Genomic DNA, 22,207 nt, shown 5'->3' with positions numbered 1-22,207 from the left:
GGGGATCATATGTTAGATGTCAGCTTCTAGAAACTGCAGCTAGTTTGGTCAACGATAAGGGATTATGGGAACCGTAGTCCAAAAAACTGGCAAGCTGTTTATTCTCTCCAATATATGTGTATGTAGCTTAATTTTTCCATAGAGAGATGTGTGTACATGATGATGCTTTGTTTTTTTAATTTTATTATGTATTATAAAGGTTACCAAACTCTCAGGATATTTAACATGTTAGGACGGTAGCCGCAGCAGGCTGCAAAGTGTGGAATGGTGGAAGAAGATGGAAGAATGTCAGCTGATTGTAACACAAGTCATAGCTGAAGTAATTATTGCATGACCAGTTACAGGCAGAATGGTGGGTGTTCTAGTCCAGTGGTTCTTAACCTTGGGTTACTCGGGTGTTTTTGGACTGCAACTCCCAGAAGCCTTCACCACCAGCTGTGCTGGCTTGGGTTTCTGGGAGTTGCAGTTCAAAAACACCTGAGTAACAGAGGTTAAGAACCACCACTGAGGAGGGGACAGACTACAGACACTTGGTCCAAAGACGTGGGGAAATGTGTAATACTATTAAGCCCAAGACCTAAAACTGCCCAAGGAGCATTGAACCTCTGGTACTCCAATGGCAATACTCCAGCATTGCCCTGTTAGCAGGGAGTTAATTACTACTGAGAGGGATTTCTGAGCCGTTTTTATAGTATTCATAGAGCTGTCTCAAGAGATACTGTATCTCTGCCCAAGGCAAACGATAAGAAGGTAAGATGGTTCTTTCCCCATTTCATGTGCTAACTGGCCTTTTATGAATGCTGTCTAATAGTAATAATCAGTGTGGATAAATGCACTTTTTCGTTTTACAGTGCAGTTTAAATGTAATAGTAATTAATTGATTCTTACATACCATAACTAAATAAAAATACAGATAGGAATGAACTGCTCAGGCGACTATTTATCATGTTTATCTGTATTTATATTTAGTTATAGTATGCAAGACACTGTAATACCGTTACATTTAAAATGCATTGTAAAACGAAAAAGCACATTTATTCACAGTGATTATTGCTACTAGACAGCTACTTCCTTGAATCTCTAATTTCTAGCCACTTCTGCCAATGCAGGCAATGGGACAAGTTCCTCCCATGCCTTCAGATGTAATAATGACACTATGAATTTGTGACCTCCAAAATGTCCTTGTCACAAACCACCCTGCCCAGATCTGGCAAACTTGAGGCTGTGGTTTCCTCTACTGAGCCATTCTATCTCATATTCATCTTCTGCCTCTTTTCCTGCTGCCCTCAACTTGATTTGCTGGGAAAACACGGGCTAAGAAGGCCCTGTTGCCCTGCCAAGTTTTGCAGCGGGACATCGGCTTTTTTCTCGCAACTCTCTGAACTTAGTAGCCAATATTTATTTATTTGATTTATATCCCGCCCATCTGGTCTGGTCGACCAATGCTTTTTTTTTTTTTTTAATAATTTTATTTAGGAACAGGGTAGAGGGTACAAAAAGAAAGAGGGGATAGGAAAGGAAAAATGGTTTTGGGGGATAGGAGAGCATAAAGTATAACATCATCCAATCAATTCATATTACTAATATATATATATATATATATTATATATTATAATATAATTATAATATATAATTATAATTATATATATATTGGTCGACCAATGCTTTATGGGCCACGATATTCTTGGAAACTGGGAAGAGACGCTTCCTGTCTCTGCAATCCGCTCTCCAGAAAACGGACCTCAGTGGCGGGTGATGAACCAGAGTATTCCTCGCCGGGCTCACGACGCCGTCCTTTCTGCCTGGCAGGTGTGGGGAGGGCTGACGCTCAGCTCCTGAAGGGTTAAGGTGACGGAGTCGCGCATGCTAGAGCGGCCATTAAGAAGGGAAGGCGCCGCCGCAAAGGTTCCTTCCTGTTGGGGTCCGGGCTCTGGATGCGCTGCGCGTTGTCTGTCTGGGCGCGAGGGTTTGGCGGGCTGGCTTGCAAATCCGCAGGGCGTGCAGATGGGGAGACGGTGCAAAGCAGGTGAGGGGAAGCTGGGCATGGGGGAGAAAGGAAAGCAGGCCAGGCTAATAGTGGCTCCTCCTTTGAAACCCAAAGCGGCTTGCAACAGATAAAAGAGCAGATTTTAAAATCCTGTATAAATATCATATTTCTTTTTTAAAAAAGTTCAGCATTTATTAAGATTAAAAATCGAGTTCAAAAACATTTTAAAACCTTGTATTTATTATTTATGTATTTTAAATACTTTTAACCCACCTTTCTCGTTCAAAGGACCCAAGGTGGCTTGGTGTTGGTTATCCAGATCCACCCAAATCAATATTTTAATACCCGTCAGGCCCAGTTTAGCATGCTGTCCAGCAATGCCCACATCAGCAAGTAAAGATAAAACAGACTGCCCCAAAACAAAGTGCGGAGAAATGAATCCCCCTCCATTAGAACCCATGAGAGCATCTCCTGTTGCATGGCATTAAATCCTGTTGTGGTCTAGATGCTTTGTATAGCTCGTGTACAACGTATTTTGTCTAAAGAGTGCTAGCACATCATGTCTGTCACGTGTGATCAGCTTTAAAAAGCCATTTCTTTCTTAGTTTATATCCTGCCTTGAGCCAAGTGTGTATATTTTTCATCTTCCCCACTTTATTCTCCCAACAACTCTTGTCATTTTACATTTCTGATGTTAGGCATTTGTAACTTTTTAGTTAGATTGTACCTGTTACACTGATATGTAACTCATACTTAGGTTTCTGGTTAAAACTTGTATCTGTCATATAATACCAGTCAATATTTTTATGATTTTGTCTGTTTCTGACTGTGTTTCATCTTTTTGAATATATGAATTATACCGCTGCCGCCAGCACCACAACAATAATAGCCCTGTTTTCCTTTACAGCACAAGATACATGCTAGTTCAAAATCATCAGCTGTCTTTGGTTGCTGAAAGGCATTGATGCAGTGTCACGTTACCTGTCTCCTTGGACAAGCCTGGGGTATAAACAGAACTGGAAGGATAAAGCAGCAACACTGAGACGTTTCTCAGGAATCAGTGCTGCAAAACAGGGGAACAGCACAACAAGGGCCAGCTTCTCTGGGAGGAAATGGCGGAGACACAAGAAACAGGGGCCACCATCTCTCTGCAGAAGAAGGTTATGGGTCCAGAAATTAAAACAGAGGAAGAGGAGGAGTCCGCAGGAGAGGGGAGGGAACCATCATGTCTTCCTAAAACCAGTGTGAAACAGGAACCAGATGAAGGACCATCTGGGAACTGGGATGCCCAGTTGCGAGAGTTTGTGATGATGCTGCAGGCTCATCATTCGAGAGGGGAGACTCTGCAGTTGCCTGAATTGAGGCCACGGGGTGACGCGAAGGCGGCTGGAGCACCTTTTCAGAGAGTGACAGAGAGCCTCAGCGGGGTGCCCAGAGAACTGGGCCTTTCCCAGATCCAAGCACGTCGTGTGGGAGAGAACCTGAAGGAGGAAAAGACCTTGCTGGATGCCACCCCCAGCGCTCAGAGGCAGGAAGGCACTCTCACGGGAGATGATGTCGGGGCAGAGATGCGTCGTTGGCATTTCCGAACACTGTGCTACCAAGATGCCAAGGGCCCTCGGGAGCTTTGCAGGCAACTCCTGGACCTTTGCCATCAGTGGCTGAAGCCAGAAAGGCACACCAAGGAGCAGATCTTGGAGCTGGTGACCCTGGAGCAGTTCCTGGCCATCCTGCCCGTGGAGATGCAGAGCTGGGTGAGGGACAAGGATCCAGAGACCTGTGCTCAGGCAGTGACTCTAGCAGAAGATTTCCTTCTGTGTCATAGAGACAGCAAAGGCTGTGGACAGCAGGTGGGTGCATTTCCAACGGGTGTTGAATATTTTTAATTTTTACTTTTCCTGTCTATTTGCTCCCCAATATAAATAAAAATCTAACTTGCCATGGCATGCTGCATACAAATGCATGTCTGTCTGCCCATACGGGCAAGGACACAGGGCAACCACAGCCAGTCCAATCTGGTGGAATGCAGCTTTCCATTCTGGCCATAATCCTACTGGTGTTCATTTAAAGTGCTATGGCTAATTGCTGCTAATTGATAAGGTGCTGGAGTACATCTCAACTGGTCAATCAGGTAGGTGACCAAGATGCACCCTGTCAGCTCATCTATTAGCTGCAGCAAGTCTGGCAAGCCATACAAACATGGACTCAACCCTAAGCTTGGATGTGGAGGTTCCAGCGGTGGTCAAGAGTGCATTTGCACATTTAAAGCTGGTGCGCCAGTTACACCCATTCCTCGAGATGTCTGATTTGGCCTACTGCAACATGATGTACATGGGGCTGCTTTGGAAGAGTGTTCGGAAATTTTAAGCTAGTTCAAAATGCTTCAGCCAGACTGTTGACTGGTGCTTATTATAGGGAGCATGTAACTCTCTTCACTGCCTGCCATTCTCTTTCCGGACCCAGTTCAAAGTGGTGCTTATATTAGGTAATAAAGCTATATAGGTAGAAAGCACTATACAGCTTGTGTTCAGGCAATGTAAAGGATTGTATCTCTCCGTATGAGCCTTCTTGGCTTTTAAGATCTGAGGAGATTATTCTCTCAGTTCTATCACCTTTCCAAACTCGCTTGGTCAGGATATGAGAGAGGGTCTCCTCAATGGCGGCTCCCAGGCTTTGGAATGCTTTGCCCCAAGAAGCCAAGTTAGCCCTCCTCTCTGTGGTCCTTCAGTCTTCAGACAAAGATCTTCCTCTTCAGGCAGGTCTTGAAGCAGTAGGTTACTTCAGGAATGCTGTTTTTTTCCTGGATTCCTCTCTGAGCCTGGAGGCCCAGTTTCAGCAGTGGCCACAAACACCTTTGCACAGTTAAAACTAGTGTACCAGCTCCTCCCGTTTCTTGAGAGGTCTGATCCAGCTGTTGTGACACATGCCCTAATTACTGTAACATGCTGTACATGGTGCTGCCTTCAGAAAGTACAGTGGTGCCACGCAAGACGATGTTAATTCATTCCATTGAAATCACTGTTGTACGAAAACATCATCTTGTGAAAAGCGTTTCCCCATTGGAATGCATTGAAATCCGTTTAATGTGTTCTAGTGGGGAAGGATCGTCGTTGTCCAGCAAAGATCGGCTATAGGAAAGCCGTTTTGCGAATTGCTGATCAGCTGTTAAAATCGGCGTCTAGCGAAAAACAGGACCGAAAACACCTGTTTATCAAAGCTGTCAAAATCGTCGTCTAGTGAAAAAATCGGTCCCAAAAAAATAGTCGTGTAGCGAAGCATGGACTGAATCATTGTCCAGCAAAAATCCCCCATAGGAAACACTGTTTTGCAAAGCGCTATAGCACTTGCAAAAAGTCATCGTCTAGCAAAGAAACCGTACTGCGGGGTAATAGTCTAGCGAGGTACCTCTGTACTGTATTCAGAAACTTCAGAGGGTCCCAAATGCAGCCAGATTGTTAACTGGGGCTGGTTACAGGGAACATATAACAACCCTGTTACAACACCTCCACTTGCAGCTGATCTGTTTCCAGGAACAATTCAAAGTGCTTGTTTTAACCTATAAAGCTCTAAACAGCTTGGATCCAAGCTGTCTAAGAGACCACATCTCCCTCTGTGAGCCTGTCTAGGCATTAAGATAATCAGGCGAGGCCTTTCTCTTGGTCCCATCACCCTTGAAGGCATGCTTGATGGGAACATAAAAGAAAGCTTCCTCTATTGCTGCTCCCAGACTCTGGAACTCCCTCCCACTGGAAGACAGACTGGCCCAATCTTTGTCATCTTTCCACAAGCAGGCAAAAACTTTTCAGACAGGCTTTTCCTTAGTGACTGGCAGTCTGAGAGGGGCTTTGTGCTTGGTTGCTTTTAAATGTTTTTAGTATTGATTTTATTTACCATTTTTAATATGATACTTGTTTAATTGTTTAATTCTTTTTAATATATATACAGTGGTGCCCCGCATAGCGACGTTAATCCGTTCCAGATTAATCGTCACTATCTGGAAACATCGCAATGAGGGAGGGAAACCCCATAGAAACGCATTAAACTTCGTTTAATGCGTTCCTATGGGGCGAAAATTCACCGTTATGCGAAGATCCTCCGTAGCGCCGCCATTTTCGCCACCTCAGTAAGTGAGGGCAGTGCGCGAAAATGGTTGCGGCGGCCATTTTGGAACCGCCGATCAGCTGTGTGAAAATGGGGCCTTTGGGAGGACCGCGGGGGAGGGCTCCCCCGTGGTCCTCCCAAAGCCCCCATTTTCACACAGCCGGCCGGTGGGCGCTTCGGAGCGGTCGCGGGGGAGGGCTCCCCTGCTGTCGTTGTGAAGCACTTCAAAATGACGGCGGGGGAGCCCTCCCCGCGGCTGCTCCGAAGCGCCAGCCGCGAAAATGCCAGCCGGCGCTTTGGAGTGGCCGCGGGGGAGGGTTCCCCCGCCATTCCATAGGGAACATCACAATGCGATCGCAAAAAATGAATCGCTATGCGGATTCGTCGTTAAACGGGGCGCTCGTTATGCGAGGCACCACTGTATACACTTACTGTTTTAGTGTTTGTATATTGTCATTTTAATGATATGAACTGCATTGAGTCATTTCGAGGAGAAAAGCAGGGTAAAAATAAATATATAAATAAATAAATTTGACCTATAGGTTTCTTTTTAATTGTTTTTATATTTGACTGTTTTATTCTTAAAGTATGTTTGAACGTTTTTTTAATTGTGGTGTTTATATAATTTTTTAAAAATTGCTTATTTTACTTGTTGTATACCCTATGGAGAGAAAGGCAGCAGTTAAATAAAATAGGATTGTGGCCAATTAAAGATACTCCTGTTGTGTACCGTTGTCAAGTCTCACGTTTAGGAGAAAAATGGAATACATATCCAGTCAAATAAGTATATGAATAATCTGTCTATGTATGTGTTTGTGTTCATGTGTTACATTTAGTCCGAAATTTGGTATTCACTTGTATTCAATGTGTAATTCAAATTTTAAAGCTGTTAATTATATATATCTGTACCTGTATACGTGTAAATACTCAAGTATTCAAATAGTAAGCATTCAATTTTTATCTCCTGCCATCTCAGCACATATTTTGCTTGCATCTTTAGTTCATTTTCATTTTCTCACCTCACCCCCTCCTTCAGATCACAGGGATGTGTGAAGACGAGTTGGTTAATAATCCAACACACACTAACCAGATCTCAGCAGGCACAGAGGAGATGCAGGTTTTTGTAGAAACCAAGCAGGAAGGTGATGAAAATGCCGCTGTGTTGGGTAAGTCTCCCACGGGATCTCTTTCACCGAGCACTGCATGGCTTGCTCCCCCCAGCCAGTCGGCAGCCCCAAAAACATTGGGGACCGCTGTCCTATGACATGTTTCCCCCATCTGGCCCTGTCACACCCTGTCAGCCCTATCTGGGAGACTGCTATCCGTCACATTCTTTATACAGTGGTGCCTTGCTTAACAAGCGCACCGTACAACGACGAATCCGCATAGCGATCCCCTTTTCGGGATCGTTAATGCGGAGGCATACCAATCGTCCCAATGGGCAAAACTCGCATAGCGACGATTGTTAAGCATTTTGCTTACCAATCTTCCCTTTGCGATGCCCGCGGATCAGCTGTTCGGCGGTTCTAAAATGGCCGCCGGACACCCGAAATGGCTGCGCGCAGCGTTTTCGCGCCCTCCCCTCGCTTACCGAGGGCGCGAAAATGGCTGCCGCTATGGAGGAAACTTCGCTGAACGGTAAGTTTAGGGCCCATTGGAACGCATTAAACGATGTTTAATGCGTTCCAATGGGTTTTTATGTTCTGTTTAGCAATGTTTTCACATAGCGAGGGTTAATCCGGAATGGATTAACCTCACTATGCAAGGCACCACTGTATATTTGTCTGCCCGTTGGCCGTTTCAACATCAATTGGCTAATGCCAGACAGACTCCTATTAGTCAGAATGCTTCACTATGCAAACATCACATTCTAGTTCTTGCCATAAACGCACACAAGCACATAAAGTGTTGTACAATTACAGCTTCCAACCAAAGAACAAATTTAGCCGTGTTTTCCCAAGGGCACCGTAGAACTGACAAGCGGATGCAAGTTGTGACCATGGTGGGAGTTGTCTATTTTCCAAATTGAAGACCCCGTGTCAGATTCAAATCTGTCTTTTCCTCTTACTTTCAGCAGGCGATGGGCGACTGAGAGTAAAGGGGGAAGAAAAACAGTTACTGCAGAGTCCCAAGAAAATGGAACAACCAAGAATATTTTTGAGAAGAGCCAAAGGGAATGATTGCCTGTTCAAGGGAGAGCCCAATGCAAACAAGCAGAAGACAAAGAGGCAAAAGGAGGACGATAAAGGGAAGGGAGAGGACTCCCACGGTGTTTGTGGAAGTGCCAGTGGCTCCGCCATCCACCAAGATGAGAATAGGCAGTATGAGAAATGTGGGGAAAATGTGGGTGAAAACAGGCACCTTACTTTAGATGAGAGCAGTCATGCCCAGGAAAAGCCATACAAATGTTGGCATTGTGGGCAATTCTTCACTAGCAGTTCTGATCTTCTGTCGCACGAGAGGGACCATGTGGGTGAGAAGCTGTATAAATGCTCCCAGTGTGGAAAAAGTGACAGAATCCACAAGGGACAGAAACCACATAAATGTTCACACTGTGGGAATACCTTTAGTGGCATTGCTAAAGAGGAAATATACGGAAAGAAAATTCACGTGTGTATGATATGTTTGGAGGAATACACGGAACTATCTGGTTTGCTTCAGCACCAGGGCACCCACAGAGGGGAGAAGCCTTACAAATGCTCAAAGTGTGCAGAATACTTCGGAACGCGCACTGCTCTCAGAGTGCATCGAAAAATTCACAGAGGTGAGAATCATTATAAATGCTGACACTGTCGGATGTGTTTCAGTTGTAGCCCCCCACTTGAAGGCCCATGAGATAACCCAGTTGGCTACGCACACTTACTGTGGAAAGAACTTTAAACAGAAAATCTGAACTTGCTGAGTGTGGGAAAGAACTCGGTAGAAATACAAGTGTTGTTTTCCCTTGACGTGGTCAGTCGGGCCCCCTGGAGCTTCTGAGAAATGTTTGGAAAGTTCTCAAATTCTCAACAAATAGTCCAAACATTTTCTGGGGGAAGCAGTTACCAAGGCCTGAATCCAATTGTTCGTTGGACCAGGGCTGGACTGGTTGAATCAATGGCCAAAATCCTGTTGATTATACCTGCAGGCATAATGCAGTCTGTGTCAATCTCAGCAAGGAGTTTAGAAATTAGCCTAGGCATTTGTTGTCACATACTGAGTCGTGTGCGACAGCAAATGTCACAGCAGCCTGGAGTCTATTAATTGACAGAAGGGCATCAAACAAATTATATAGAGAGAAGTGATTTTTTAAATACTGTGTGTACAAAGAGAGAGAATATAAACAATCACTTCTTACTTTGTGATTTGCTGATCAGATTTGCACCAACAACATCACCTTGGCTATAAAAACACAAATCGATTTGGACCAATGGGATCTTGAAAAGCCTGCACTTCAGCGCAATTGATTTCCTGGGTTTACTCTAATTCGAACAAACAATACATTTAGCCGTTTCCCATGGGCACCGTAGAGCTTTAGAGGAAGATGCAAGTTGTGGAAACTGAGTCACCATAGTGGGCTGTCTAGTTTCCTAATCTAAGAACCGTGTTGGATTAATACCTGTCTTTTCCTCTTTTATTCAGTGGATGACCAGCTGCAGAGAGAAAAGGAGAGAGAGAAAACATTATTGCGGAGTCCCGAGAAAATGAAGCAACTGGCAGTGTTTTGGGGAACAGATGAAGGGAACGATTTCCTGTTCCAGGGAGAACCCATTGAAAACAAGCAGAGGGCAAAGAGGTGGAAAGAGGTTGATGAAGGGAGGAGAGAGGATTTACTCAGTGTTCGCGAAAGTGCCAGTGAGTCCACCATCTACCAGGATGAGAATATGCTGTATGACATAAGTGGGGAAAGCATGGGTGAAAACGTGCACCTTACTTTGGATGAGAGCAGTCAGACAGAGGAAAAGCCCTATAAGTGCTGGCAGTGTGACCAGATCTTCAGGAGCTGTTCCGATCTTCTGTCTCATGAGAGGACCCATGTGGGCGAGAAGCCATATAAGTGCTCCCAATGTGGAAAAAGCGAGAGAATCTACAAGGGGCGGAAGCCACATCAATGTTCACACTGTGGAAATACTTTTGGTGGCGTTGCTATAGAGGAAGTATATGGGAGCAAGAATATGGAGGGATATATGATATGTGGGGAGGCATACACAGCACTATCCGGAGTTCTTCAACCCCAGAGTGTCCACAAGGATGAGGAGTCTTACAAATGTTCAAAGCGTGCGGAAAATTTTAGAACATACACCGCTCCCCGAGGGCATCGGATTCACAGAGGTGAGAATCAGTACAAAGGCTTGCACTGTGGGATGTGTTTCAGTTGTGGCCCACACATGAGGGGGCACTTGAGAACCTATTTGGCCATGTGCCCCTACTGTGGGAAAGAGCTTTAGCAGAAAAGCCAAATTTATTGAGCATGAGAGAAACCACTACCAATGCAACTTTTGTTTTCCCTTAACATTGTCAGGCCCCTGGAGCTTCCAATTTATTTCTGGAAAGTTGTAAGCTCTCCAACTTTCAACAGAGGTTTCCAAACTTTCTGGGAGAGAGAGTTACCAAGTCCTAAATCCGGTTTTTATTTGCAGCGAGGGTAGGCCAGTTGAATCTATGGCCAAAATCCTGTTAGCTATGCTTTCAGGCATAACGCAGTTTGGTGTAAATCTCAGTAGTGAGTTGAGAAGTCAGCGTAGGTGTATCCCGTTGTGCGCTGTGTTGTGTGTCTTGGGGTGCGACGACAAGTGCCTCAGCTAACGTCTTAGTTTGTGGCAGTTTGCGTGTCAGATTTACACCGATTGTCTTGCAGTGGCAAAACAAAAAACAAACAAAACTTGAGTGGATTTGGGCCGGTGGGACTTTGGTGAAGGAGATGCTTCTTTTATCCCCACGGGGCCATCCATCTTGTTTCTGCACCACCACCCCATAGACCCCAATAGGGCAGCCTCAGGTTGCAGCTGGTGAAAAGAAGCACCCAGATACGACCAGGATTAACAAGGTTTGAGGCCAATTAATAAGTCTTTACAGAGCTACAATTGAGGAGTGAAAAAGCAAAAATAAATCTCAATCCAGGCTTGGATTGCAGCAGACTCCATATAAACAGCCTACTTGTGTAAATAAACAGTCTTTTCCTCCAAAACCAGTAGGGTAAAATTCAGTGACTCAATCTTGATTTGTAAGAAAAGCTTCCTTCCAAGTCTCAAGAGTTCTAATAAATTCTTTCTCCACACTCCTCCTGTCCCAAAGCCATTCTACCTTCAATTCACAAAATAACCCGGCTGATTGTAGGCTTGTCTCTGGTCCAGGGGTCTTGTGGGAACAGGACCCTCACAATGGCGGCCAACAGAACCTGTCTTATCAGGCAGCTCCCAAGGATTAAGCAGCTGAATAAGCTCTTAAGGTCTTGAACTTTTCTATATCTCTCCAAACGTTTTGCAGTTCAATCTGTTATCTTCATAAAACCAGAAACGCTGGTTGTTGTAGGTTTTTCGGGCTGTTTGGGCGTGTTCTAAAGGTTTTTCTTCCTAACGTTTCGCCAGTCTCTGTGGCTGGCATCTTCAGAGGACAGGAGTTACAACTCTTGTTTGTGTTCTGGTGTCGTTTGTGGGGTAGTTGAGCATTTGTAGCTGTGGGATCAGCCTTTGGTCCTTTTCAGGAGATTGGGTGATTATGGTGATCAGGGTGTTTTTTGTTTTGGGTCTATTGTTGCAAGGGAGTTGATCTGTCACTATGATTGATAGTTGTCATTAGCTAGTCTTTTGTATGCAGAGATCACCGGTCCTTGTGGCTGGGTAGAGTTCGTTGACCTTTTTGCAGGCTGTATTTTTCAGTGCTGGGAGCCAGGCTTTGTTAAGTTTTACACTTACGGTAGTAAAGCTTCTTTATTAAAAAAAAGTTGCAAGAGATAAAAGATTAAGACAGGGAGTGGAGCTCGGTGCAAAGGCTGCTCCTCCCTGGAGCAGGAACCAGAAGTCATTCACGTGGGACAAAGGAGAAAAATAAGACACAACTAGAGGGCAGGCCTTCAGGCAGTCTGGGTGGCAGGAGCCAGGGATAAAGGATCCTTTCAATGAGAAAGTTGGAGTTAAAATGTTTTAAATAAATAAATCATAAAGGAAGAGGAAGCGGGAGGACTGTGAGAGTTGGGTTTGGAAGGCTGCTTAGAAGCCTGGGAGGACCTGCTCCACTCATTTTGCACCTTAGGGGAGAACTGGCCCTTGATCCTGCAAGACCCCTGGACCAGAGAGTGGGTCAGTGGTGTTTTGGGAAGGGGTCCCAGTGGTGGAGCAGCCATCTTTCCCCCTCCCACTGAACCCTCACAATGGCGGCCAAACTGTCGGACTGAGCCGTGGTTGGGAAAGCCTATGCTGGCTCAGTAAAGGCCCTGGAGGCAAAGGGGACACCATTGGCTTCTACAGCTGGCCCAGGAGAGAGCAGAGCAGCTTTGGCAGGAGGCCCCTCGACAGCCTGGCACTGCTGGTCTTCATTGAGCCTTGTCAGGTCGGGTCCAGTGCTTACAACTCGCCCTCAGCACCAGACTGTGGATGCTGGGGAGTGGGGGGCGTGTGTTAATGCCACCCAGACACAGACACGGGGCAGTGGGGGGCTAGTGCGAGAAACTAGGGCCCCACATGAACTACAGGGACAGGGGGATCAAGGTGCTCAGTTTGAGAGTGTACCCCACTTCTTTGTCCTAACAAAACAGCTAGAAACTATTGAAGTGTCTGGAGTCCATGGCGATCTTATTGTCAAGGAGACCTGCCTGACCATCAGACGGTGGGGATGGCGCTCAGAGAGAGGCAGCACTTCAAGAAGATTCAAGTTATGGAAAGTGTGTGGTCACGGTGGGCTCTCTATTCTCCTAATCTAAGAACCACGTCTGATTTATATCTGTCTTTTCCTCTTACTTTCAGCAGGCGATGGGCGACTGAGAGAAAAGGAGGAAGAAAAACAGCTACTGCAGGATCCTGAGAAAATGGAGCACCCGGCGCCATTTTTGGGAACAGCTAAAGGGAAGGATTGCCTGTTCCAGGGAGAACCCAACGAAAGCAAGCAGAGGGCAAAGAGGTGGAAGGAGAACGATGAAGGGAGAGGAGAGGATTTATATAGGGTTTGTGAAGGTGCCAGTGGGTCCGCCATCCAGCAGGATGAGAATATGCCGTTGTGGAGACTATATGACAAAAGTGAGGAAAGTGTGGGCGAAAACTTTGACCTCCCTTTGGATGAGAGCAGTCACACTCAGGAAAAGCCATACAAATGCTGGCACTGTGGCCAAATCTTCAGCAGCTGTTCAGTTCTTCTGTCACACGAAAGGACCCATGTGGGTGAGAAGCTATATAAATGCTCCCAGTGTGGAAAAAGTGACAGAATCCACATGGGGCACAAGCCACATAAATGTTCACACTGTGGGAATACCTTTAGTTGCAATGCAAAGGAGGAAATATGTGGAAGCAGAAATATTACACATATATAATATATGGAAAAGTGTACGCGCAAATATCTGGTTTTCTTCAACACCAGGGCATCCACAGAGTGGATTGGCGAAAGTGTGCAGAAATTTTTGGAACGTACACTGCTCTCGGAGTGCATCAGAAGACTCAGCAAGGTGAAAATCAGTATCACACTGATGTTTCAGTTGTAGCCCCCACTTGCGAGAACCCACTTAGCCATATGTCCCTAGTGTGGGAAGAACTCAGAAAATCTGAGTTTGAGTTTGAGAGAACACATGGCAAGGTCTGTTTTCATTCTTTACCAGCAGGAAAACCTTCCAAGTAACTTCAGAATTAATAGCTCACATACAGGCCCTCATGGAGAAGCCACTGGGAAGTTCAGACTCCAGGAAAATCTTCAGATGTTCAGAATGCGGGGATAGCTTTAGATGGGAATCAGCCTTCATAGTACATGAGAGGATCCACACGGGAGAAACCATAGCACAGCCAGATCCTGCAAGTTTTTAAAATTTCTCTAGAACTCCAGGGAACACACAGTTCTGTTTTTGACGTCTCTAATTCTGCATCAACTGCGATAGGTTTAATTGGACTGATTTTAGTTCCCACTGAATGGTGCTTGGGTTTTCAGTGAGGACATGTGATTCTGTTGCAGTCAAAAATCTTTGAATCCCACTAGAGAACCCATTATCCTTGCCTTAGGTTTTCCAGAAACAAATCCTTTGAAATATTAGTACCTACCTTTGGTGGTGGTGGTTATCGCTAATAAAAGAGTTCAACCCATACGCTTATAGCTGTGTGTGTTTGTGTGTAGGCACAGGGGCATATATCCCAAGTTGGGGATCTTTGGGCCTTCCGATATTTTAGATGTTGGTTCCTAAGAAGCAACAGATAGCATGGCCAATTATAAGGGATTATGGGAACTGTAGCCCAGAAAACCTGGTAAATCTGTTTCTTTTCTCCAGTGTATGTATATGTAGCCACGCTTTCGACAAAGAACGGTATGCTTTTAAAAATATTTTAATAGGTATTATCAAGGTTACCAAACTGTCAGGATATTTAACCTATTAGGAAGATAGCCATAGCAGGCTGCAAAGTGTGGCATGGTGCAAAAGGAACAGAGAATTTTTAAGTGATTGACCCACACATCGCAAAGTAATTAGTGCATGAATAGTTACAGCAGGAATGGTGGGCATTGTAGTCCATACTGCCAACTGAGAGGGGGACAGAGAAACATTTGGTCTAGAGAAGTGGGGCAGGCTGTATGCTAAAATTACCTACTGAGCACTGAGCCTGTGGTACTCTGGCGACTATACTCCAGTACTGCACTGTTGGCATGGAACAAATTAAGGTATGTTGCTTATAACACTGAAGGCACTGGTTCGGTGTTTTACAATTTAATTATGCAGGCTACACATTGTGTGCGGACACATGCACACAGTAAGCTGGGTATTCAGTTTACCAATCTCGGAAGGACGGAAGGCTGAGTAAACCTCAAGCTGGCTACCTGAGCCCCTCTCGGGATCAAACTCAGTCAAGAGCAGAGACTTGACTGCAGTGCTGCCATTTAACTACTGTGCCCACGAGGTTTGTTGAAGTTACTACCAAGAGTGATTCTTGAGCCCTTTTCAGGGATATTTTTTGTCAGGCAGTCTCAAGAGATATCCTTCCCAAAGGGCAAGATGACACCTCCCCATTTCATGCACGGAAGCTGACTGACCATCCATGAATGCTAGCAATGGGATAGGATCCTCTGGCATTTTGTTCTTCTGATTTATTTATTTATTTATTTATTTATTTATTTATTTATTTATTTATTTATTTATTTATTTATTTATTTATTTATTTATTTATTTATTCAATCAATACCCTGTCCCTCTAGATCATGTCTACTCGGGGCAGCTTACAAAATAAATCAAAATAAAATATATATAATCATTAAAAATACAATTACTGTATTAATTAAGACAATTAATTTAAAAAAAAAGGATTACCAAGATGGGGTAGGATAAGGAAAGAAGAAATAAAAACACTTAGCTGACTGGAGGGATGGCCTGCATAAATAGCCAAGTTTTTAATTGTCTTTTAAAAACACCCAGCGAGGGTGCCAGCCGAATTTCTGTTGGGACGGCATTCCACAGCCGAGGGGCCACCACCGAGAAGGCCCAGTTTCTATTTTTTTTCCTTCTGAGCCCCTCTCGGCATCAGGCCCCTCAGCCATCCCTGCTGGCAATGGCGGGTGATTCGGGTAGATCTAGGTGGGAGAAGGCGATCTGCCAGATATTGAGGTCCCATGTTGCTTTGGGATTCATGGTGACCCTATGACTTGGTGACCTCCAAAATATCCGATCCCAAACAGCCCTGCTCAGGTCTTGCAAAGTGGAGGCTGTGACTTCCTTGTCTGAGTCATTCCATCTCGTACAGTGGGGTCTCTACTTAAGAACTTAATCTGTATTGGAAGATGGTTCTCAAGTTGAAAAGTTCTTATGTTGAATCTGCATTTCCCATAGGAATGCATTGAAAACCATTTAATCCGTATCTGCTCTTTTCCGTCCATAGAAACTACAGTGGAACCTCTACTTCAGAACTTAATCCGTTTTGGAATGGTGTTCTTAAGTTGAAACGTTCTTAAATTGAAGCAAAATTTCCCATAGGAATGGACTGAAAACCAATTAATCTGTTCTGGCTGATTTTTTGTTATGTAGAGGTGCGTTCGTACATTGAAGCATTAGTTCCCATAGCAACTAATGCAAAGCTGGTTAATATGTACTCTACCACTAGGGGGAGAATTTTTTTTTAACCTAAGATGACCTAAGGTTAAAAAAAGAGCAGGAAAGGTTTTTTTCCTGTTCTTATCTTGGATTTTAGTTCTCAAGTAGAAGCAAAATTTAGCAAATGGAGCAGTTCTTAAGTTGGATTGTTCTTAAGTAGGGACGTTCTTAAGTAGAGACCCCACTGTATTCGGTCTGCCTCTTGCTTCCTTCAGTTTTCCTCAGCATTCCTGTATGATATATCTAAAGAAAACAGCTGGGCTTAAGAACACAAGGCCGATGGTGTGTCAAAGAAAGGGATAAAAAAGTCTGGGGGACTCTGAAAAAAAGTGGGGTGATGCCATCTCTCTTCCCACTCTGGTGGGCCAAGGAAGGGCCTGTTGCCCTGCTGTGTTTTGCATTGGAACATGGGTTTTTATTCTCTTTTTTTTCACTTGCAGCTTTCTGAAGCTAGTAGCCAATATGGCCAATGCTTTATGGGCCGCGATATTAATGGGAGCTGGGAAGAGACGCTTCCTGTCTCTGCAATCCGCTCTCCAGAAAATGGACCTCAGTGGTGGGTGACGACCCAAAGTATTCCTCGCCCGGCCATCTTTCTGCCTGGCAGGTGTGGGGAGGGCTGACGCTCAGCTCCTGAAGGGTTAAGGTGACGGAGTCGTGGATGCTAGAGCGGCCCTTAAGAAGGGAAGGCGCCGCAGCAAAGGTTCCTTCCTGTTAGGGTCGGGGCTCTGGATGCGGTGCGTGTTGTCCGTCTGGCAGGCGGGCTGGGCGAGAGGGTTTGGCGGGCTGGCTTGCAAATCCGCAGGGCGTGCAGATGGGGAGACGGTGCAAAGCAGGTGAGGTGAAGGTGGGCATGGGGGAGAAAGGAAAGCAGGCCAGGCTGATAGTGGCTCCTTCTTTGAAACTTCATCCCTGAAGTTCTGTGCTCATGGCAGGCTCCCTGGGCTGAGGTTATAGCCATCCCCACCTCCTTGAGAACATGAAAATGACAAGCATCACCGCTATCTTGGTTTTTTTTCCCCCCCATCATTTTGGGGCAACTCACATGCATCTTGACCCTGGATGACTAATAAGGAGCTGGACTTTTTGCATGTGCCACAGTAGACATTGGATCAGTCCCTTGGTTCAGTAAAGAATATTCTTTCATGAGTTACATTGAGTGCCACTTTGCAAAGTTTTCTTTTTTAATAGTTGAGAAACTGCAAATGTGCAAACATGTCATTCTGTGATGTCAAGTTTAGCAAATGGAGTAAAGCAGAATACTGTAGAGAATTAGGGTTCTGTGTCCCGAAAGAAGCTACAGGAATATGAATTACACACAATTACAATGCAGAATAATATCCTTTGTTTAATTGCATTCAGTCTTGTGAGAGCTTTTATTTTTTATTTATTTATTTTTTATTTATTTTGGACTTATATACCGCCCCATAGCGCTACAAGCACTCTCCGGGCAGTTTACAATTTAATTATACAGGCTACACATTGGCCCCCCAGCAAGCTGGGTACTCATTTTACCAACCTCGGAAGGATAGAAGGCTGAGTTAACCTTGAGCCGGCTACCTGGGATTTGAACCCCAGGTCGTGAGCACAGTTTTAGCTGCAGTACAGCGTTTTAACCACTGCACCACGAGGCTCTTTGTACATATAGTTCACAAAGTACAGTACAGTATATATAAAGAGTGTTAGGATATCATGTCTGTAAAGTGTAAATGGCTTTATAAATTAAAGCCAATAGGTACTTTGATTATTTCCTGTTGTTTTTTTGTTCATGTCCAGCCTTGAGTTCAACTGAGCTCCGGTGAGTCTGCAAAGGAGTTTTGTGGCATAGTGGTTAAACTGCAGTATTGCAGTCAGGACTCTGTTCATGACCTGAGTTTTATCTCTTCAGATAACCAACTCAGTGTTGACTCAGCTTTTCATTCTTGTAAACTACCTAGAGTGCTTCAAGAGCTTTGGGGCAGTATATAAGTTGCGCACTTTGCCTTTGTGTTGCTTTTCCATCTTCCCCAATTTATCCTCATAGCAGCTCCAATGTTTTACATGGTGACTTTGGGTATTTGTGACATTCATTTTGATCACTGTTTGATGTGATCTGTCAGCTGCCTCCCGCTATTATATGAAAGGATGGTATGTAAATTCAATTAATAGTAATACAGATCAATTTAATTGCTTTTTTCCCCTATGCAGTAAAAGGTGGCATGTTTGCTCAAAATCATCAGCTGGCTTTGGTTGCTGAAAGGCTTTGATGCAGTGTCACATTACACGTCTCCTTGGGCAAGCCTGGGGTATCAACAGAACTGGAAGGATAAAGCAGCAACACTGAGACGTTTCTCAGGAATCAGTGCGGCAAAACAGGGGAAGAGCACAACAAGGGCCAGCTTCTCTGGGAGGAAATGGCGGAGACACAAGAAACAGGGGCCACCATCTCTCTGCAGAAGAAGGTTATGGGTCCAGAAGTTAAAACAGAGGAAGAGGAGGAGTCCGCAGGAGAGGGGAGGGAACCATCATGTCTTCCTAAAACCAGTGTGAAACAGGAACCAGATGAAGGACCGTCTGGGAACTGGGATGCCCAGTTGCGAGAGTTTGTGATGATGCTGCAGGCTCATCATTCGAGAGGGGAGACGCTGCAGCCGCCTGAATTGAGGCCACGGGGTGATGTGAAGGCGCTTGGAGCACCTTTTCAGAGAGTGACAGCGAGCCTCAGGGGGGTGCCCAGCGAACTGGGGCTTTCGCATATCCAAGCACGTCGTGTGGGAGAGAACCAGAAGGAGGAAAAGACCTTGCTGGATGCCACCCCCAGCGCTCAGAGGCAGGAAGGCACTCTCACGGGAGATGATGTCGGGGCAGAGATGCGTCGTTGGCATTTCCGGACACTGTGCTACCAAGATGCCAAGGGCCCTCGGGAGCTTTGCGGGCAGCTCCTGGACCTTTGCCATCAGTGGCTGAAGCCAGAAAGGCACACCAAGGAGCAGATCTTGGAGCTGGTGACCCTGGAGCAGTTCCTGGCCATCCTGCCCGTGGAGATGCAGAGCTGGGTGAGGGACAAGGATCCGGAGACCTGTGCTCAGGCAGTGGCCCTGGCGGAGGATTTCCTTTTGAGTCAGAGAGACGGCGAAGGCTGTGGACAGCAGGTGGGTGCATTTCCAACTGGTGTGTGATTTTTTCCCCCAGAACCACAAAATTCAACTTTCTAAAATTCATTTTACAAAGGGTTAAAAAAGTTCTTTCGTAAGTTAACGTACAAATGTTTGGAGACTCATTCCTTACTCTGGTGTCTGCTTACATTGCTCTCTGGCAAAAGTCAAAATGGAACCTGCCATGGCATGCTGCGTACAAATGCATGGGTATAGGCCCATATGGGCAAGAACACATGACAACAGCTGCCTACCCAGGTGTGCACAATGCCTTTATCTATGTAGAGAATAGTGGATCACTTGCTTCATATGTGTAATCTCCCATGGGGTGAAGGGGAGATAGGTAGCAAGTGATAGAAGGGCTTTTCTGCACCCAAGAAAATTCAGTTTTGAAGGTATGCCTGCAATATTAAATCAATTTGTTTTTCAAAATAAAGTGGTGCTTTAAAAAAATTATGGTATGGTATGTCTCAAAATAAAATTTGTGTCTCTTAAGTTATTTTTAAAATGTAATAAATCTGAAAAGAACATTTTGAGAAGTTATTAAATTATGATTTAAACCAGTTTTATTTGAATGAGATCTGCTCAGTAGCTGTGAAATAAAATTCAGCGTAGAGATGGCCTGGAGTCGCTTCCTTATGAAGAGAACAAAGATAACATGTGGCCAAAACAAAAATTCAAAACCCAACCGCCTCATCTTGATGCCACTTTTAGGTATTAGCTCAAGGGACAACCACCCCCAAATCAATCCAAAGTGCCTGAAAGTTCCAGAAACTTTGAAGCAAGAGTCTGAAGAAATCATGTTTTTCCCCCTGTTTGTTTTCAGGAGAAACAAACATTTAGAAAAGCTGAAATATGTTTCAATGGCTTTGTGAGTGTTCCTTGTATAATTGCTATGTATTCCCAGTTTGACAGCATTGCCTGGGAACATAGACTTGTATTACAGATTTCTATCAGTGAAAAAGAGAACTTTGAAAGGTAGATTTACCCCATGATGATGGGGACCAGTGAAGTAATTGTGAAGTGAACTGAAATCATAAAACACATCCAAAACAAGAAGGCTGGACTGCTGTTATAAAGCAAAAGCAGCAGCTGCGGTTGGTGATCCTTCAAGATAAAATAAATGGGAAAAGAACTGCACCCGAGATCTGGGCAAGACGCTCCCAATCAGAGTAGGTTTACTGAGCTACCTGTATTGCTACCCTGATCTGGTGGAAGGCAACAGTCCATATTGGCCAGTATCCTGTCTGGGTCTACATAATGTGCAGCAGTTAATTACAGGTTATTAACAAATCCTGGGGTGCATCATGATTGCACAGTTGGGCATAGGACTGAGATTCGCCACAGCACCTCATCAATTAACTGGAGTAAGTCAGGCAGTCTTATACAAACACCAACAGGGTTTGCCAAAAGAAGTGAAAACTCAAAAGTATTGTACTGACAGTGATTTTCAGTTATACCCCGCCTAGAGTGGACGAGTAGTCCAGATAGGCGGGGTATAAATTAAATAAATAAATTATCAGGAACCTCCTCTTCCCATCCCATGGCTTCCACGTGATGAACGCAACTATACAGGAGCTGCGGGAGAAGAGTAAGAAGTGATTGATATCTGGAAATTGCTCCCTGCTGATGATGTCACCAGCCTTCTGCAGACATAATTACACCAGCAGGATTTTAATATCTGTTTGCTCTTGAAGAAACCAAAATCCTTTGGACAATATTTAGTTAAATAAAATTTTATTGTCTGTGTGATGCTGATGATTAACCTGCACAGAAGCACAAATTTGTCCTCCTAAATAATCTGTTTCAATGAGTTTTGTTAACCAAAATGATAATTCAGTTTTTGAAGGTATACCTGCAAAATTAAATTAACTTGTTTTTCAAAATAAAGTTTTGCTTTAAAAATTTATGGTATGGTCTGTCTCAAAATAAAATTGGTCTCTTAAGTTATTTTTAAAATGTAATAAATTTTAAAAGAACATTTTGGGGCCGTGGTGGTTAGAAGGCGACACGGAGAAGTTATTAAAACATGATTTAAATCAGTTTTATTTGAATGAGATCTACTTGGTAGCTCTGAAATAAAATTCAGAATAGAGGTGGCCTGGAGTGGCTTCCTTACGAAGAGGACAAAGATAACATGTGGCCAAAACAAAAATTTAAAACCCAACCACCTCATCTTTATACCACTTTTTGGCGCTAGCTCAAGGGACAACCACCCCCAAATCAACCCAAAGTGCCTGGGGTTGCCCCTTTCTCTGGGCCAACGTGATGAACGAATAATATTAATAATATTAATTAACAAATAATATTATTCTATATTAATAATATTAATCCCAAGTGGTTTTTAGCCCCGCTTGGGATTAATATTATTAATAATAGTATTCAGTTTTCAAGTGAAAAAGTTTCTTTATGGAAGCTTTCTTGTCTTCTTCATTCATATTGTGATAGCTAAGCTGACATGTCTCATGAGAAGACTCCTTGGAAAAGACCCTGATTTTGGGAAAGTGTGAAGGCAAAAGGAGAAGGGGACGACAGAGGACGACTCTGGGAGGCAGTGGAAGACAGGAGGGCCTGGCGTGCTCTGGTCCATGGGGTCACGAAGAGTCGGACACGATTTAACGACTAAACAACAACAACAAAGCTGACATGGGTGTTACACTCTCTTGTTCTATCTGATTGCTAGTAAATAATACTTATGAATAAATATTTTTTCTAAGAAGGTGTTTAATAGCAAAGTAC

At 44.4% G+C, this 22,207-nt stretch overlaps 2 protein-coding genes across 5 annotated transcripts in view; both read left to right on the top strand.

Annotated features, from left to right (window-relative positions):
* Positions 1–1,907: 1,907 nt before the first annotated feature.
* Positions 1,908–14,348, top strand: LOC144587498 (uncharacterized). Of its 4 annotated transcripts, none has more exons than XM_078388329.1 (6): positions 1,908–2,026; positions 2,895–3,837; positions 7,125–7,254; positions 8,166–8,852; positions 9,710–10,399; positions 13,030–14,348. In XM_078388329.1, the coding sequence occupies exons 2-6, from the start codon at positions 3,100–3,102 to the stop codon at positions 13,587–13,589; spliced, it is 2,805 nt and encodes a 934-aa protein (XP_078244455.1). In that variant the 5' UTR covers positions 1,908–2,026; positions 2,895–3,099; the 3' UTR covers positions 13,590–14,348. The 4 variants fall into 4 exon arrangements, with proteins under 4 accessions (XP_078244455.1, XP_078244456.1, XP_078244454.1 ...); XM_078388330.1 differs by having other exon boundaries at positions 8,163–8,852; positions 9,710–9,922; XM_078388328.1 differs by having other exon boundaries at positions 8,163–8,852; positions 13,033–14,348.
* A 2,670-nt stretch (positions 14,349–17,018) lies between these two features.
* LOC110090652 (uncharacterized) overlaps positions 17,019–22,207 on the top strand; it is a 44,778-nt gene continuing 39,589 nt past the window's right edge. Inside the window, exons 1-2 of the mRNA XM_078388307.1 lie at positions 17,019–17,170; positions 18,522–19,465. Coding sequence (XP_078244433.1) covers positions 18,728–19,465 — 738 coding nt within the window. The 5' untranslated portion in view covers positions 17,019–17,170; positions 18,522–18,727. The remainder of the gene's footprint in view (positions 17,171–18,521; positions 19,466–22,207) is intronic.

The sequence above is a fragment of the Pogona vitticeps genome, chromosome 2 (assembly GCF_051106095.1).
Source record: "Pogona vitticeps strain Pit_001003342236 chromosome 2, PviZW2.1, whole genome shotgun sequence".
Taxonomy (NCBI): domain Eukaryota; kingdom Metazoa; phylum Chordata; class Lepidosauria; order Squamata; family Agamidae; genus Pogona; species Pogona vitticeps.
The sequence above is the reverse complement of the archived record's forward strand: the minus strand, read 5'-3'. Positions and strand labels throughout refer to the sequence as shown.